The 18,785-nt window shown below is 43.8% G+C and overlaps 1 protein-coding gene across 2 annotated transcripts in view; it reads right to left on the reverse strand.

Annotated features, from left to right (window-relative positions):
• Positions 1 to 5,200: 5,200 nt before the first annotated feature.
• Positions 5,201 to 18,785, reverse strand: part of CTNND2 (catenin delta 2) — a 993,502-nt gene continuing 979,917 nt past the window's right edge. For both annotated transcript variants that reach the window (XM_004380288.2, XM_004380287.3), the window contains 2 exons: positions 13,356 to 13,429; positions 5,201 to 6,124 (listed from right to left, as the gene is read on the reverse strand). In XM_004380288.2, coding sequence (XP_004380345.1) covers positions 5,864 to 6,124; positions 13,356 to 13,429 — 335 coding nt within the window. In that variant the 3' untranslated portion in view covers positions 5,201 to 5,863. The remainder of the gene's footprint in view (positions 6,125 to 13,355; positions 13,430 to 18,785) is intronic.

Genomic DNA, 18,785 nt, shown 5'->3' on the forward strand with positions numbered 1-18,785 from the left:
TCCCTCCTAGGAAATAATAGTAAGCAATTATCAACTGAGCCAGACTGACAAAAGCAACCTTCAAGTAAAGAGTTAAATATGTGTGCTCAATAAATACTGTAACACCCCAATAGAGCATGCGTAGCGCCTTGTAACCAAACACACTCTGTCTGAGAAACATCTGAGCTGTCACGATGAGTGTGACAGAGACAATTAATAGTCACGTCATTTCAGGTTGGGTTTGGCTGCCAAGTGAGTGTGCAAAATCTTTTGGTTTTTAGAAGTTTTCGGAATTCAGAATTGTGGGTAAGAGATTGTGTACTGAGACCCAGGGTTACTAGGCTGAAGGAGATCGGTTTGGTCCTGTTTACATGGTGGCTCAGCATGAGCTTTGGTCCTAGCGTTGTCCTGGCCACAGTTTTAAAACGAAATGTTCAGGCGCCTAGGACAGCAAAGGTGCTTAACACGGAACCTCTCGGTAGAAAATCCTATTGGGTTTCAGCAGGTGCTGGTATATGACGTGGTGATCTCTAACACACACCGTGAGTCCTCCTGGGTTCTTCACTTTTTCTTTTTTCTCCTTGTCTTCCAGAGGTTCCGGAGTGGATATCCCGGCCTTGAAATAAAGGTTTGGCTGGTGAGGTTAGGTTTCTAATAGCCGGCTGCCACAGCCAGCCTCTCCTTCTGCTGTCTGAGGTAGAGATGAGCGAAGTCGTCTGGGTTTTCATATTTGGTTGCGGAGAGACCTAGGCCGTGTGGAGGGAACCGTTTGTAAACAGCACATTCTCAGACTTTCATTTCCTCCTCTCCTAGGTGGGTACAAAGACTGTCTTCAGACAATCAGACCTCACTTCACAGGGGGCACAGTTCTCAGGGACAAGAGAGTCTCCGACACTGAAGAAGAACTGAAGTAAGAGAAACACCACAATAGTTTTTTTTTTTTTTTTTTTTTTTTTTTTTTTTTTTAGCAGCAGCTCTATATGTGCGTTTTATTACTATGACATGAGCCATCGCTGGCTAACCTTCACCTAGGTTAGCACCAAGTATGACGTAGCATATGGTGTCACCCTAATTTTCTAACTTGTCTGGTATAGTCTAACACATGATCATTAATGAGAATTGAAGCATTAATGTGTGATGTTAACATTAATCAATATTAAAAGGTCATAGTGTGAAGTGTTACTATTATTCTTAGTGACATAGTGTAAGTGCTCCCTGATCAGTCCCTGGTGGGAAACACTATCAGTTTTTTAAAACCAAGTTGGTTTTTCATACAAAATGCTTGGTTTTTACATCCTCTTAAATGGTTTGGATATGTTTATGATCTACCATAGGGACTGACTGGAACAAGAAATTTCGATTTTCTTCTGAAAAACACCATCCCATCTCAGTAGGACAATCAAGAGTTTGGAGGCTCCTGTAGACTCAAGAGGCAGCCACTTGGGGGATTACACTTGGACACTTCAGCACAACGAAAGCAAAACAAACAAAATTTCTTGGCACTTGGTGCTTTTATCTACTACATCCCACGTTTTGAATAACAAATCACCAGCTGACCAACCTTCATTGCCCAGAGAGCCTACGAGGGCTTCAGGCCATTTCGGTTTAAATAAAACCCTGTCTATCATCCATCTGTCTCTGTCTATCTGTCTACCTACTTATCATCTTTCTGTCTATCCATTTATCCATCCATCCATCTACCCATCCATTCATCCAGCCAGCCAGCCATCATCTATCTAAGACAAAGTAAAGTATTATAATAACATGTGCAAAGACCTGGAGATAGAAAACCGAAAGGGAAGAATGCACTCAGTATTTCTCAAACTGAAAGAGCTGAAGAAAAAAATCAACCTCGAGTTACAACACTGAAGGATTCTACAGGGAAAATATTAAATGACACAGGAAGCATCAAAAGAAGATGGAAGGAAAACAGAGTCACTATACCAGAAAAAAGTGGTCAGTCATTTCAGGAGGTAGTATATGATCAGGAATCAGTGGTACTGAAGGAAGAAGTCCAAGCGGCACTAAAGGCATTGGTGAAAAACAAGGCTTCAGGAATTGACAGAATACCAGTTGAGGTTTCAGCAAATGGATGCAGAGCTGGAAGTGCACACTCATCTATGCCAAGATATTTGGAAGACAGCTACCTCGCCAACCGACTGGAAGAGATCCATATTAATGCTTATTCCCAAGAAAGGGATCCAACCAAATGCAGAAATTACTGAACAATATCATTAATACCACACGCAAGTAAAATTTTGCTGAAGATCATTCAAAAATGGCTGCAGCAGTATATCGACAGGGGACTGCCAGAAATTCAAGCCAGATTCAGAAGAGGACTCGGAACCAGGAATATCATAATTGATGTCAGATGGATCCTGGCTGAAAGCAGAGACTACCAAAAAGATGTTTACTTGTGTTTTATTGACTATGCAAAGGCATTTTATTGTGTGGATCATAACAAATAATGGATAATATTGCAAAGAATGGGAATTCCAGAACCCTTAATTGTGCTCACGAGGAACCTCTACATAGATCAAGAGGCAGTTGTTTGAACAGAACAAGAGGATACTGTGCGGTTTAAAGTCAGGAAAGGCGTACATTAGGGTCGCATCTTTCACCACACCTATTCAGTCTGTATGCTGAGCAAATAGTCTGAGAAACTGGACTATATGAAGAAGAACGGGGCATCAGGATTGGGGGAAGACTCATTAACAACCTGCGTTATGCAGATGACACGACCTTGCTTGCTGAAAGTGAAGAGGACTTGAAGCACTTACTGATGAAGATCAAAAAGAAAACAAAAATCTTCACAACTGGATCAGTAAACAACATCATGATAAATGGAGAAAAGATTGATGTTGTCGAAGATTTCATTTTACTTGGATCCACAATCAACACCCATGGAAGCAGCAGTCAGGAAATCAAAAGACAAACTGCATTGGGCAAATCTGCCGCAGAAGACCTCTTTACAGTATTAAAAAGCCCAGATGTCACCTTGAAAACTAAGGTGTGCCTGATCCAAGCCATGGTATTTTCAATCGCCTCATATGCATAAGGATGAATAAGGAAGACCGAAGAAGTGATGTCTTTGAATTGTGGTGTTGGCGAAGAATATGGAATATACCACGGACTGCCAAAAGAACGAACAAATCCGTCTTGGAAGAAGTACAACCAGAATGCTACTTAGAAGCAAGTATGGCAAGACCATGTCTCACATACTTTGGACAAGTTATCAGGAGGGATCAGTCCCTGGAGAAGAATATCATGTTTGGTAAAGTAGAGGGTCAGAGAAAAAGAAGACGACCTTCAATGAGATGGATTGATACAGTGGCTGCAACAACGGGCTCAAGCATAACAATGATTGTTAAGGATCGTGCAGGACTAGGCAGTGTTTCATTGATGTACATAACATCGTTATGACTTGCAACCGGCTCAATGGCACCTAACATCATCCATCCATCCATCCATCTTAATAAAACAGAAGAGGAAGCCATTTTTTCTTCCCAATATATAACTCCGAGAAAAAGGATGGGTTTGCATAACTATGAACACTTTTAATTTTCTTTTTATACTTTTACCTGTGATGCCAGAGACCCCAGCTGAATGAGCTCATCACAGCCTGGCACGATGCACTCTCAAAGAATCATGGCAGCCAAGATCCTCTTGGTCTCCAAGAATTGCAAATGTAGAGCACACATTGAGACTCAGAGTCATTGCTAGAAGAAGTGCTTTCTTAGGGCATGTGTTCATTTCCCCTGCACGGCTGAGACCATGGAATGAATCCTGTTTATGTTTGGAAAGGTTAAACCATCCATGCTATTAGGTTGTGGAAAAGTCATGTGTATACCAACATTTTTGCCTTGATGAACTTAACTAGATTCTATGATACAGATGAAGTATAAACATTTTCCTTAATGTTATGTATTCATCGCTCTATAAGGGATGGAGAGCGGCTCTATGGCAGCATTCCCACAAAGGAATACAGAAATATGGTGTCCTACAGTAAATGACGCAACAAGGTTAAACTGGCAAGTAATTTGTAGGAAAAGCTGTATGTAAACGTCTATCTATCTATTGCTGTGTTCTGGAAATTAGCTTTTCCCTTGCAAGCTTTGTATGAATTGAGTATCTTTTGGTTGTTGTTAAAGTTGGAAAATGAACCATAGATTTTAAAGTCTGAGCTGAATTAAACTATACAGAGTGAAGGGGAGGAAGTTTTAAAGGAAGATGGCAGCCAATTTCTTTCGTTATGTCATTTTTTATTTGTTTCCAAGAACAGTTAACATTTACTAGGCACCTATTGGCCTCAGTCACTTGCATCTAAAGAGCAAAGCTAATTCACCCCCCCGCCCGTGTTCTTTTAAATGGTTAGCCTCATTTCTCAGCTCTGTGAACCACTATACTACCATTAGCTTCAAGTTCAATTTTAATAATCTAATCCATTATTGTCAACTGCTGCCTGCCACATGAACAGAAAAATTTGGGGAGGGGGTAAGGTGAGCAATTGACATTTTCTGTGGCTACTTCAAGTAATTGGCCCCAAAGTGAAATTATTGATTTGGCCATGGTTGATTGTGTTCTGAGGGCATAAAATGCGGAAGGAGATGACCCCGTGGAAAGGGTTGGTTTTGAAGAATGTGCAAATGCGTGAAAATTCTATAACTTCACTTCAACTGGCCTAATATCCTGAGTCACTAGATGGTCAGAAGAGTAGATATAGTACAAAAGGAACAAACCGATGTACATTTATACTAAAAAACAAAAACAAAATTTGTACAAGATGAACAGCAAATGAAATTGCTTCTATCAAAAAAGAAATCTCATACAGGTTATTTGTATACATACGTGGACATACACACACTCACACACGCACAGACACACAGGCAAGAATGTGTTTTTTGTCAGAGATCCTTGGAAATAGACATTCTTAGTAAATATGGATGACAGATCAATTGTAATTTATTTTCTTTTAACACTGTATCATCATAAAGAAAACTGGTATAAATGAAAAAATCTATTTCAAATATCTACATCTAAAATTTTAGGCAGTGAAAAAGCACTTTGTAGACAAGGAGTGTGGAATGATGAATGTTAATTGTCAGAAACTGCTGAATGCCTTGTTTAGTTGCCACAAACAAATTCACATATCAGAACGAACAATACTGCTAAATATTCCTTTTTTTTTTTCTCCGATTTTTTTGTTTGTTTGTTTTTTTTGTTAAAACATACTGGGAGAAAGAAAAGAAAAGAAAAACTGGAAATCCATACATCTTTCAAAAGGTTGAAATCGAAGCAATATTTAGAACCATAGATGAGGAAACACAGTGGCATTGGTGTAATATACACAATGCACTTTTCTTTTTTAATCTGTAATGTACATCAAATACTTTACAACAATGCATTAACAAAAGGCAAGAAACATCTTGCTGTACAGAGGAACCCCAATGCAACTTGAAGCCTAGAGTCACAACGGATGAAGAGATTAAACAAAGTGTGAGAAGCCGTCCCCCATAAAGTGTGTAAACTATTCTGTGTCTTGTGCTTAACGATAACCTTCACGGCCCACCACCCCAACCGTTTCCTCTCTCCTTCCTTCCTCCACGTCCAGTATAAAGCACTTTTTATACTCTACAGCTCAGACTAGAACGTTGTTGCACACAGTCCTACTGAGGATTGTTTTTGTTCTCTATTAGACTCCCAAGTTAACTTTCAATCCATTTAGCGCTCTAAAATAGCTCGTAAGATTGCCTTACTGGTTATCACAGCCTTCCTACGGAACAGGCTTTGACAAACTAAATTTGCGGGGAAAAAAGAAATGTCTCGTGATATGCATGCACATGCACGGCTCCCGGAGCGCCTCGTCCCGCCTGCTCCTTGCTCCTCACACCCAGGAGTCGGGGGAGGCTGGGTAGTGGCTCGTTTCATAGTTCAGTTCGCTGTAGGGACGGGCAGCTGAGTAGAAGTCGACGTAGTTGCCAGTGGATTTGAGTCCCAGGTGCATGGTGTACTCGCTGGCGGGAGGGCGATGATGGACCTGGTCCTCGAAGAAGGACTCGTCATAATTTCTCGTGGAATTCTGAAATGGCTGGTAGGTCTCGTAATCTTTTCTGCTGGGCTCCTGTGGGACTGGTTGTGCTGAAACCTACATGGAAAAGAAGATCGGTGCTGGTTAGTTCGCTTCCCCTTCACCCAACCTCCCTCATTGCCAAGGCACTAAACCTTCCCTCCCAAGAAGATGAGGCTGCGTGTGTTGCCCACGCCTTCACTGCTATGGTGCTTCTCTTCCGAGTACTGCCAAATGCTCTTTGGTTTTCCTTTCAAAAACTGGTTCCTGGGTCCACCCACTATCGTTCTAAATAATATTTCTTGATGAAAGAGAAATAGACTAGCAGCTAGAAAACAGTCGTTTCTTTTCATCTTTCCTGCATTTTCAGTATTACCCGTAAGAGTTGCAAGCTCAAAGAGACAATGAAGATGTACAAGGTCTAATGGTCAGGCAAGCATCTTCCTGCCAGCGCAGAGGGCTGGGATCAATATGTCCCTGATCCACTTCCTGGTAGTAGGGTTATCCCATCACCCTACTTAAGTGACTAGGTACTGGAGTCCTAGACAGATGAGCAGGTAAGCACATAAGAAGAGAGAGTCCACACAAAGCATTTTACACTTTGGAAAAGCAAAGTGTTTCCAAACTTGGTTCAATTAAGGACTGTCTGAACTCAAGTATACTGTGATTATAGTGTCTTTGATTATAGGGAAAGGGTCTTTAGAACTTTCTGGTGTCAGACTGAATCCAGCACAACTAGATGGTGCCCAGCTACCACCACTGACTGCTCTGACGGGGATAAGGGGATCACAACAGAGGGTCCCAGACAGGGCTGGAGAAAAACGTAGAACAAAACTCAAACTCACAAAAACAGACCAGACTTACTGGTCTAACAGAGACTGGAGAAACCCTGAGAATATGGCCCCCAGACACCCTTTTTACTCAGTACTGAAGTCACTCCTGAGGTTCACCCTTCAGCCACAGATTAGACAGGTCCATAAAACAAACAATAATACATGTAGCTCAACCATGTATATGAGACTAAATGGGCACACCAGCTCAGGGGCAAGGACGAGAAGGCAGGAGGGGACAGGAAAGCCGGACGAATGGAAACGGGGAACCTGTTTGAGACGTTGCGGGGTTGGCAACCAATGTCACAAAACAATATGCGTATTAATTGTTTAGTGAGAAATTAATTTGCTCTGTAAACCTTCATCTAAAGCACCATTGAAAAAAAAAAAAAAAGAAAGAAAAAGAATTGTATGGTGTCTCCAAGCCAATCCCAATGATCCGCTGATGATTATAGTCTGATGAAGGGGGCCTTGAAGGGTTAAATTTATCATGGGACCCTTCGGGATATGAAGTCTAAGGATTAGTTCCCACTGCTTGGCTTTATGGATGGCAAGAAGAGTGCTCATGGTTCATGATTATATATTTATTAGCATCTGTATCTGGGGGCCAAGCTATCCCCATCCCATCTGATTCCCTCTGGGGTCCCTGCCCAGGCACCCTAGTCCTGCAGTAAACAGAACCTCCCCAGACATGGGGTAAGGCCGATCCCCAAGGCTAGCACACAGCAGGATGTACAAAGCTCTGCTAATGTGCACTAATGGGGAGGAGGTCTGGTGTGAATTAGAAAACACTGCTAAAAGAAACACCGTTTGATCACTTTCCAGGAGATTCGGTAATTCCCTATTAATTTAACTAAAGATCAGCCTGGAAACATCCGGTAGAAATTGGTCTTAGTTAATAGATGATGATTTGTAATTAGCACATTGTGTGTAAATGAATACCTTCTAATGGCCCGCGCATAATTCTTCTCTCAAATATGTGCAAGTCCCTCCTGTAAATGTCATTATTTATACCAGTAATTGACCTGTTCTTCATAGAAGTGGTGAACTTCATCGTAGCTGCTGTCCAGTATGTCTCACACTTCTAGTTAGTGGTTTCTGAATGAATGAGCTTTCTTTCTACCTGCTGAAGTCCTTAGAACATCAACATTTGTTGGCCTAAGATCGTGGGGATGAGAGAGATTTTTTGAATTCTGCAATTAAATGTTGCTAAGACCAGGTCCACTAAACCACGTGGATGGGCTGAGGTGTTCTTTGCTATTCTTTGAACAGTCGTGGGCTATGTCTACCTTCTCTCTCCTCCAATACAGCATTGCTACCCAAGTACAAAGGACACAGAGGGTTAGAGTGAGAGGTTGGGAAAAACTACGTAGGATTTACTGTGTTCCTATTTCACTAGGCACCATGTTCAACGTTTAATATTCTTCTTAGTTTAACCCATAAATTAACACGTATGTATGTTTATGTCTATCTGTCTCCACCACCCATCTGTTAGTTTGTGGTATGGTGGTAGACTGCACGTTGCTACGATGCTGGAAGCTATGCCATTGTTATTTCAAATACCATCAGGCTCACCCATGGTGGACAGGTTTCAGTAGAACTTCCAGACTAAGAAAGACTAGGAAGAAAAGCCTGATGATCTACTTCCAAAAATTAGCCAGTGAAAACCCTATGGATTACAACAGAATATTGCCCAATATAGTGCTGGAAGATGAGCCCCCTAGATTGGAAGACAATCAAAATACACAGTGGCTACAACAACGGACTTGAGTATTTACTGAGAATGTGATGAGAGTCCTAGGCAGTCCCATGGGGAGGGCTATATGTAGCTGGGAAGCCACCTGGTCCCCCTTCTGGTGAGTCATGACAAGCCTGGTCTACAGCTATTGCCCCAGCTCCTACCACACTTGGCTATCCAGCCAGTGCTCTTGTCTTGTTCTCAGGTTTAACTGTCCTTTGCCTTATCTCAGGGACCCATCTGAAACTCTACTCCCTCAGAGAATCGCTTCCTCCGCAAGGGCAGTCACCATCAGTCCTTCTCCGTGAAGTCCTTGAGGCCCCACTGGAAAGCTAGGATGCCTAGGAGACTACAGCACTCAGCAGAGGACAAGCTTAGTCATGGAAATTGAATTAACCCCTGCATATCCCTCTTGGTTAGACTGTTCCCACTTCGAGGTCATGAGGTCACTTTTAGCCCAGGAGAGCTCTGAAACCAAAGCATCCCATCTGGAATGGCCAGCCAGAGATAGCCACACAGCCAGAGAATCCAAATCATGGATGCTGTTTAAAAGGCCATCTTAGAAACACCCAACTGGAAGGGAACCAAACCTTCTCCTCTTTCAAATGGTTGCAATGGTAGGACTTTATTGAGCTCCTGAGAGGGAAAGATGCAAGTAAAACGAAAATTTGTTCCAATAACATAACTGAAAAAAAGTCAAGTGCTTTATTCCCTTTTCTCCAAGTTCACTGGAGAGTCATAATGATTTCCTAGCAAAAACATTTAGGAAAGGAAAAAACCTCTTTAGTGGATATTTTAAAATGTTGGTTGCGACTAGGCTGGGATTAGCAATTCCAGTGCCCACTGGACCCCTCCGGGAATAATGAGGGCTTTTTGCTATCACCATGGTTCAGCTCTGCCAGGGGTCTGCCTATGATGTCTCCCTGAGGCTGACAAGTGGGGCACAGCTTGCTCTCCATCCGTGTTGGGTTTCCTCAGCATCCACCTGAGACCCAGTGGCCTTGACATTCCACGCTGAGGTGGAGTCGAGTCCATTCTGGGGCATGCTGGGAAAAATACCACGCAAGGCTGTGCTCAGTGATGCCATCTCAAGGCATTAATTCTAATTTTCTGAACTGCTCAAAACATACTTTGTTGTTAGGTGCTGTCCAGTCGGTTCCCACTCATAGCAATTCCACATACAACAGAACGAAAAACTGCCTGGTCCTGTGCCATCCTCACAATCGTTGTTATGCTTGAGCCCATTGTTGCAGCTACTGTGTCAATCCATCTCATTGAGGGTCTTCCTCTTTTTCGCTGACTATGCTACCAAGCATAATGCCCTTCTCCAGAGACTGATCCCTTCTGATAGCATGTCCAAAGTATGTGAGATGTAGTCTCACCATCCTTGCTTCTAAGGAGCATACTTAGGTGAAAATGTTATGCCCCTTAGAACCATTACAGACTGCCCTCCGAATCTACTATGTCTCACATACTTTAGACATGTTATCAGGAGGGGTCAGTCCCTGGAGAAGGACATCATGCTTGGCAAAGTAGAGGGTCAGTGCAAAAGAGGAAGACCCTCAACGCGATGGACTGACACAGTGGCTGCGACAATGGGCTCAAGCATAACAACAATTGTGAGGATGGTGCAGGACCAGGTAGTGCTTTGTTCTGCTGTACACAAGGTCACTACGAATCAGAACCGACTCAACGGTGCCTAACAACAACAACTCCAAATCTAAATCTCAAGCCATCCTCACCAGCCTAGCGCAGGCAATGCCAAAGACCCCTGGGCGGCACTGCGGGGTTTCTTCAGTGCCAACAGAGTGGGAATCCATGGAAAGGCAGGCTGGTGCACTGTAAGCTGGTGACAAGCTTCTCTCTACCTAGGGAGCCTAAAGATGAGCCTTCCACTCCTGGATGAGCAATCAGGATCCAACCACACTCTGACAAGTAGCTTTCAGAGCTGGAGATGGTTTGCCCCCTGCACCTACTGAATTTTAGGGTATTTGCTAAAAGATAATGGTTTACTTCCATCAACGAAGTATCTTCTTCCAATACATGTTGCCTCTATTTTCTTTTATATTTGGGAAGACATGCTGTCACATGAGTAGTTTGGGACCACCCGCCCCAGTGACCTCATGTCTAGGGTTCATGACCCTATTTATTTATTCATTGGCCTCTTTGCTTTTAGCGAAGACTCGTGCTGAGTTGAGACCGATTAGGTGGGTCGTAGGGCCTGTGCGTTCACCAGGGGGTTGAAAACAACACGGATGTCATCCAGCATGGCTGCATATGGGCTGAAAAAACTGAAGGCAAGAGAACTCCTCCGTGCACTATCATTTCTCCTGCTGATGGCTGATTAGAGAAACTATTTAAGATGGAGGAGATACGTTGTGTCTTCTCTTCCTTGTTCTTCCCTTGGATACGGCCCTGCAGAGAGGATCTGCCCAGGACATTTCTACCCTCTAGAAGGGGGTTCCCTTTCCTTTTCAAAGACGCTTCCCTGCTGGGTGTTGGGAAGATGTTCACAAACAACAGTGTGCATATGAAGATGTCACACTATGTTTGCTATCACATGGCTATGGTGAGCAAGACAGCAGCTTTCACGTTTCTCTCTTCAGCCCAACTGTCCTGATGCATGGCAGGAATGGAAAGCCTCAGCCAAAGCTTCTGGCAAGAGTTATTAGTAGCAATAATGAGTTATGATAATAACAGTGCTATGATAATACTAAACCAAATAAATAAATAAAAAACCTTTGCCATCGAGTTAATTCTGACTCATAGCAACAATACAGAACAGAGTAGAACTGCCCCATAGGGTTTCCAAGGAGCAGCTGGTGAATTCGAACTGCCAACCTTTTGATTAGCAGCTGTAGCTCTTAACCACTGTGCCATCAGGACTCCCATGATAATACTAGTCTAACTATTATAGTACTACAGTACAGTCTATAAGACAATCTGTCTTGGTAAAAGCACAGCCAGAATGCTCCTTAGAAGCAAGTATGGCGAGACTTCATCTCACTTACTTTGGACATGTCATCAGAAGGGACCAATCCCTGGAGAAGGATATCATGCTTGGTAACATAGCCAGCGGAAAAGAGGAAGACCCTCAATAAGACGGATTGACACAGTGGTTGCACCAATAGGCTCAAACACAGCAATGAATGTGAAGATGGTACAGGACCAGGCAATATTTTGCCCTGTCATATATAAGGTTGCTATGAGTTAGAACCAACCTGATGGCACCTGACAACAACAAAAACATAGTCCAGTATGATAATATTATTCAGTAATTCCATGATAATAATAATACTATGAGTATAACTCATAGCAGCTATGACGAGCCGCAGTCTTTCTGTGATGACCACCTCTGGAGAGAAAAGTATAATGTTGTTGATCAATGCAAGGGCAGAGGCTGTGTCTTTTTGCTTTTACAATTCCCAAGGAATCTCCAAGATAATATGCCTTCAATGAAGACTTGCTGAATAAAACAAACAAGCAAACTCAGATTGTTTCTTTAAGTCTCTCCCGTCCCAGCTGTCCTCAAACATGACCTTGTAAATGAATCACCTGGGCTTCCTATGAGATGAAACTGTTTCAGAAGATCCAGGTAGGCTGGGGAAGAATCTCTCCTGCATTTCTAACCAGCTCCCAGGTGATGCTAGTACTTGCGGTACCCCCCAACCAGACTGTGAATAGCAAGGCACTCCCCAATGCATTCTACCGGGCTGTTTGTATCTAACTCGACGTGTCTGATTTATTGGTAACTGTGATGTATAATGGACGCTTTCCTCCTAAGAAGAGTTGGCTGGCTTACAGCAGCAACTTAATCCCTGCCTAGTAATGATTACTGCATCTTACACTTGTATATTTGGGACTTTCTTTCAGGTCTGCACCACTGGCAGAAAACTTCCTTTACCGCCAGATAAAGTGTGACATCATAGTGAAACCAAAGACTGTATTCAAATTGCAGGCTGTCCTGCTGACTGCTACCACTCGACAGACATGTGTGCTGTGTTACATGTAAGGGGAGGACGCCAGGGAACGTCATCCTTTCCAGCTCTTCACGAACATGTCATGCGGCCAGTTGACAGCCTCAGCATCCATACATTCCTCCTAGCTGCCCTTGAACCCATTTTCTAACACAGCCATTCCTATCTTTGTCTCTCAACAGTTGTAGTTACTCCTTGCCCCTCCCCAGTCATGCCCCACTGGGGCTCCCATGACTAAAACTTCCCCTTTTCCCAGCTCTGGTGACACAGTGGTTAAGAGCTTGACTGCCAACCAAAATGTCAGCAGTTAGAATCCGCCAGCTGCTCCTTGGAAGCCCTATGCACAGGGCAGTTCTACTCTGTCCTACAGGGTCGCTATGAGTCCAAATCGACTTGATGGCAGTGGGTTTGTTTTTGGTGTTTAGTACACTAAAAACTTTTAAACTGACCAAAAGACTTCAGCACGCACTCACCCTGAGAGCCCACCCTCCTTGCCATAGGTAATGCTCTCCTACAGTCCAGCTTGCTGTTGCCTTGTCCCTGGGTGCAACCCCCGTGTGGCCCTGCACTGGGTCGTTCTGCCGTGTCCTCTCTGGAACCTCTGAGTACTAAATTCTGTTCGTTTTCTGGCCTTCCTGCGTGAGTCGCACGTCTCGAGCCATAATACCCACAGACCCCCTTTGTGTCAAAATTAGGACAGTATGTTAGACACTTTACACGAGTCAAACGAACAAATGAATCCCAGCGTGTTGCATGGACTTTACCTGGTTATGTTTGATGTCTTCAGCGGGCGCACCATATGAATTCCTATACAAAGTTGAAATTCCAGTATTTTGAGCTGAAAGCAAAAGGGAAACAAAACGATCAGCAACAAAAGCCAGATTCCAAATGAGGAGTCACGGTTATCAAGGCGCCTTCTTGTCCTATCAAAGCTTGGTTTCTGGTGGGCCATGAGAAGTGGAAGAAATTTCTTGGCTCTGAACACTCCATTTTATATACAGATATGAAGAAAGAAGAACAGTTATTCTATAAACTCCCCAAAATGTGTCAGCCTCTTGCCATAATGTGCACATTGTAGACGGGGTTAGGGCAGGTGCAGCAAACAGATGGTAATCTTGCAAGTTTTATTGCCTTTGTTGCTGGTGGAAGCTGGCGGATAATACAAGCTTGTCACCTGTACTGAAGCATGAGGGAATCTGTATCAGCAGCTTAGTTTTTAGCTGGAGAATGACAAGAATAAATTTCTAATCTGAGCTCACAAAAGTGCTTGATCGTCTTCCAGACAGTTCATTTCTCAAAGGCCCAGAGGAGGAACAGGAAGCACCCTCTAAATCTCCCCTTTGCATCTGGAGGCTGTGGCTTTGGAATCCCATTAGGTACAGAGACAGGAGCCCCTTCTGACTGGCCTCTGCTCTGGTACAAGGGAAGAGAGGCCTCCTCCATTTGCCAGCAGCTTCCAAAGGCTTGGGCAGCAGTGCCTCACTGCCCACTTCCTTACCTGGAACCCTTAAGGCTCACAGGGCCCAGAACTCCACCCCCCACATAGCTGCTAAATGGTCATGGATTTAAGGAAGCTCTGTCAGTAGGGTGTGAAACATTCTAGAAACAAGAAGGGCTTATACTTTGCTTTAGTATCTATGGATCCACCACCTGCCTGTCAGTGTTGTACTGCAGGGGCTTGTGTGTTGCTGTGATGCTGGAAGCTATGCCACTGATATTTCAAATACCAGCAGGGTCACCCATGGTGGCCAGATTTCAGCAGGACTTCCAGAGTAAGACAGACTAGGAAGAAAACCTGGTGATCTACTGCCTAAAATTAGCCAATGAAAACCCCATGGATCACTGTAGAATACTGTCTGATATAGGACTGGGCAGCATTTCGTTCTCTTGTGTGTGGGGTCGTCATGAGTTGGAGCCAACTCAATGGCAGTAACAACAACATCTGCAGGATAATGAAAGAGGATGTCACTGCATCCACTACTCACAGATCCAAGGCCAATACAGACACAAAACCAGTGTAACCTATCAAGGCTTAAGTTCACTTCATTCATAATTATTACCTGTTATGGGTTGAATTGCGTCCTCCAAAAAGATATGTTGAAGTCCTAACACCTGGTAGCTGTGACAGTGACCTTGTTTGGAAATAGGGTCTTTGAAAATGTTATTAGTTATCGTGAGGTTGCACTAGAGTATGGTAAATCCTAATCCCATCTGCGTGGTGTCCTTATATGGGAAAAGAACAGATCCAGAGAGGCAGAGAGGAATAACAGCAACAAGCAAATGCATCTCCACCAAAGAACACCTGGGGCTACCAGAAGCTTGGAGAGACAAGAAAGGATCTTCTCCTACAGTCTTGGGAGAGAACATAGCCCTGCCAACATCCTGAATTCAGATTCCTAGCCTCCAGAACTGTGATACAATACATTTCTGTTCTTATAAGCCACCTAGTTTGTGGTATTTTGTTATGGAAACCCTAGGAAATTAACCTATCGCCTAAAAGCACGTAATAGCTGTGCAATAAAACTTTTGCTAGAAAATTCTGCTTAGGAAGTGAGGGCTATGAGCCCCTTTTCAATATATAAAAGAAAACCATTCTGACATGCTCTCTGGTCTGAAAGCACAGCCCGCCTGTCTCTGTATTATTGTGAACACCACCATCTCTCGCCTGGACCACAGACTCCATGATCTCCTGGCTTCCCTTCTGCCCAGCCTTGCTCCACAGTCCATCCCGTTCCCAAGAGCCAGCATGATGATTTCATTACACAAATTACATTATGTCACTCCCTCTGCTTATAATACTCCTAATACTCCAACACCCTCCACTGTGATGATGGTAAAACCCAAACTCCCCACGATGGTCTGCGAGGCCCCCCATGATATGGCCCCTACCTACCTTTCTACCACATTACCCACTCTCTATCCCCTCATTAACAGAGCCCTAGCTACACAGACCTCTTCCCTCACTGGAGTCTACTGAGTTGTTTTGCTTCAGGATGTTGTACCTGCTGATCTCTCTCTCTGAGACTCACTTTCTCTAGACTTTGGACTCCCTGCCTCCTTGTTAGTGATGAGCGTTCAGTTCATATGTCTCCTCCTTGACCACATGAGCTAAAGTGATCCCCTTCCATGCTCCATCAGCCCCTCCACACCACCACCACCTCTGCTCATTACCTTGTTTTCTTCATCATTCTCAATACCATGTGACATCACCCTGTTGGTGAATGTCTGTCCTATTTTTCACTCGTGTCTTGCCTGTCTTCACCGACTAGAGTGGAAGCTCCATGAGGGCAGAGATGGATTTGTCTTGCCACCATTGTATGTCTCCCCAGAGCCTGCAACAGTGCCTGGTCCACAGTGGATACTCATAGATTGGGTGCTTTATATGCTGAATGAGTGCATGAATGAGTGAACCTTAAAATAAATCTGCCTGCAGAGCTGTAAAAGGCTGGTGAAAACGTCACTTCGAGGACAAGGTGAATTTTTGTTTTTTCTGTTGCTTAGAATAATAGGCAATTTGGGGGAGTAGAAAACTTGTATTAGTATAGTTTTGGCCTCCCTTCCTGCCATGCTGGAGGTTTCAGAGCTAATGATGTTTCTGCTGGAATTTTTTTCCTCCTACTCTTGGCCCACTGCGCCTATTTACAGGTAGTGGTGTAGTTGAGATTGAACTTGCAGCCTGTGCAGACACTTGAAGCAGCCACTTTCACAGATGCTTTGCCCTTGAAGGTCTGACCCTAGAGTAGACTCATGGAGAAGGAACTTTTCTTTTGTACAATTCCTCCAACTCCCAATTTCCAACTTAATCAACATTTTGAAGATTAGAACAGCTTTAAAAGGCCTAAGACATACACTGACAAAATGGAATATACCATTTGATGAAAAGGCATTCGGGAAGTTCAGGTGAGAGGGCAAAATCCCCTGGAGGCATTTAAAAGTCAGGCTGTGTAGCTGCTAGGATCCCCCAGCCCTCCTCTATGCGTGCTTCTGAACACGTAATGTTTCCAGGGAATCATGACGGCAAGAAATAGCCACACAAGTCTGACATGGCTGAATAAGCAGCCGACTTTTGCTTTTTGAGAGCTCCTCAGAGGTCGAGAAACACTAAGGAGAGAAGGCATTTTAAGAGACTCTAAGCTGGAAAATGGATTCAGAAAAGGTGGGTAGGGGCAAGCCTGGAAAGAAAACCTAGACGGATCTGAGTTTCTAAGAGCTAAGTAGAGGAGATGCTAACCCAGGCAAGGAACTGCTTCCAGGTTAGGCTTTCACGTGCTGTGTTTTAAGGGTGAAGTTTCTCATGTTTGCCCCACAGCACAGGCGATATTTCGTTAGGGGGGAAATGGCAGGACATCCTTTGATGCCTTAGAAACAAGGAAGATGGCAGTTTTTCAGGTTGTTTCCAGTGCATTGAACTTCAAGTGTCCCCTAGCTTTATTCTTGAATGAGGAAAAAGTACTATTTTTGATGTGCAGGCCACAAGAAATCTAATTTGCAAATAAACTCTGGAAGGGTGGGTGTTTGTTCAAGTGTTGGAAAGCAGAGGTTGGCAACTCAACCTTTCCCTTCCTATATGCCATATTGGCTCCCCACTGGCTGGGAACTTACTCATCCTACTGTAGAAGGTGGTAAACACAACCATCTGCCTATCTCCCACCATTTACCCTCACTACTACAACCACCATCACCTTCGCCAGCCTCACTACCACCTCCTCCACCCTCACCACCACAACCAGGTTCACCACCACCACTACAGCTACCACCTCCATCACTAGTACCACCACCATCATTCCCACTACCGCCATCACCAACACTGCTATCACTGCCCTCACCCTCACTACTACCATCGCTACTACCACCATCTTCACCACCACCACCATCAGTTTCTCCACTAACATCACCATCATCACCACTACTACCTCCATTATCACTACCACCCTCACCACCACCACCGTCGTCACCACTACCATCACCATCCTCACCACTGCCAAAACCACTATGACTACCACTACCATCTTCACCACACCAGTTTCACCACCACCACTACCACCACCATCACTGTGATAATAACAGGACTTCGAACAAGTTCCTAGGAAGTTATACATAAGAATCACCTGGAGAGCTTGTTACACTGTAGATTCTGATTCAGCATAGCTGGGGGTGGAAATGCAACTTCTCAGTAGAGAACTTGTTAGAAATGCAAATTTTCAGCAGGGTTCTCAGCGGTCGAAGCCCTGGATAATAATAACTGACATTTACACAGCACTTATCGGCTAAAAAGGAATTTTCTTACATAAACGTATTATTCACTAAAGATCTCAATGTTCGTTTAGGCTCGATACATGATTGCTACTGTAGTCTTGAACTGCATTTTTAAGTAAGTTAGAGCAAAGCTGTTTAAGCCTCTAAACAAGTTTGAAAAATTAGATCTATTTCAATATTGGGGTTGTCAAGATCCCTGCCATGTACTAGGAAGATTAAACATCAGGACCATGTTAGGTTTTATTTTTTATTTCATGTGCAGAGCACACTCTTGCACCACTGGAATGATTTCAACGTAAACACACCCACATTTAAAAGCCTTGAGTAATTCTACTGGGCAAGAGAATGTAAAAGAAAAATTAAACTTAAATGATAATAACACAGTCAGATTCACAATTCTTGTAATTATAGCCCCAATTTGTCATCACTGATGGTGATATGGCTGCATGGGGCAGTGCTAAGTGCAAAATTAATGGGTCAGGTGAACTGGGTGTCACTACTGCTTCGAAGTAATTGGTACAAATTAGATTCTCCACCAAATGCCTCGACTCTAGGGACTCAGCTTTCAGACTCCTATCATTGTCCATGCTCATCTATGAGTAAGGCGACACTTACGGGAAAAACACCGTGAATGAGAATACTAAGCTACAGCCCACACAGTGCTTTCAGGACTCCCATTCAGGAGCGGTTCAGGAGTCAGGGCAAGATGCCCCCTGCAGGTGCTGCATTGGAGGGGCGTCCTGACTTGGGGGTGGGGATCAGAAATGTCTGTTTGTTAGGCTTTGCTTTATTCAGCTGTGCAGAGTTAAACACTGCCTCGGGGGTAAATACATTTACCATCAGAAAAATGTATCTCAGACTTCCTGGGTCTGGAAGAGCTCTTAATAAATCATCCCATTTGTCTATTTGGCTTCCCTGCAGGCCCCAAACTCAATCAT

The sequence above is a fragment of the Trichechus manatus genome, unplaced genomic scaffold (assembly GCF_000243295.1).
Source record: "Trichechus manatus latirostris isolate Lorelei unplaced genomic scaffold, TriManLat1.0 scaffold00072, whole genome shotgun sequence".
NCBI lineage: Eukaryota > Metazoa > Chordata > Mammalia > Sirenia > Trichechidae > Trichechus > Trichechus manatus.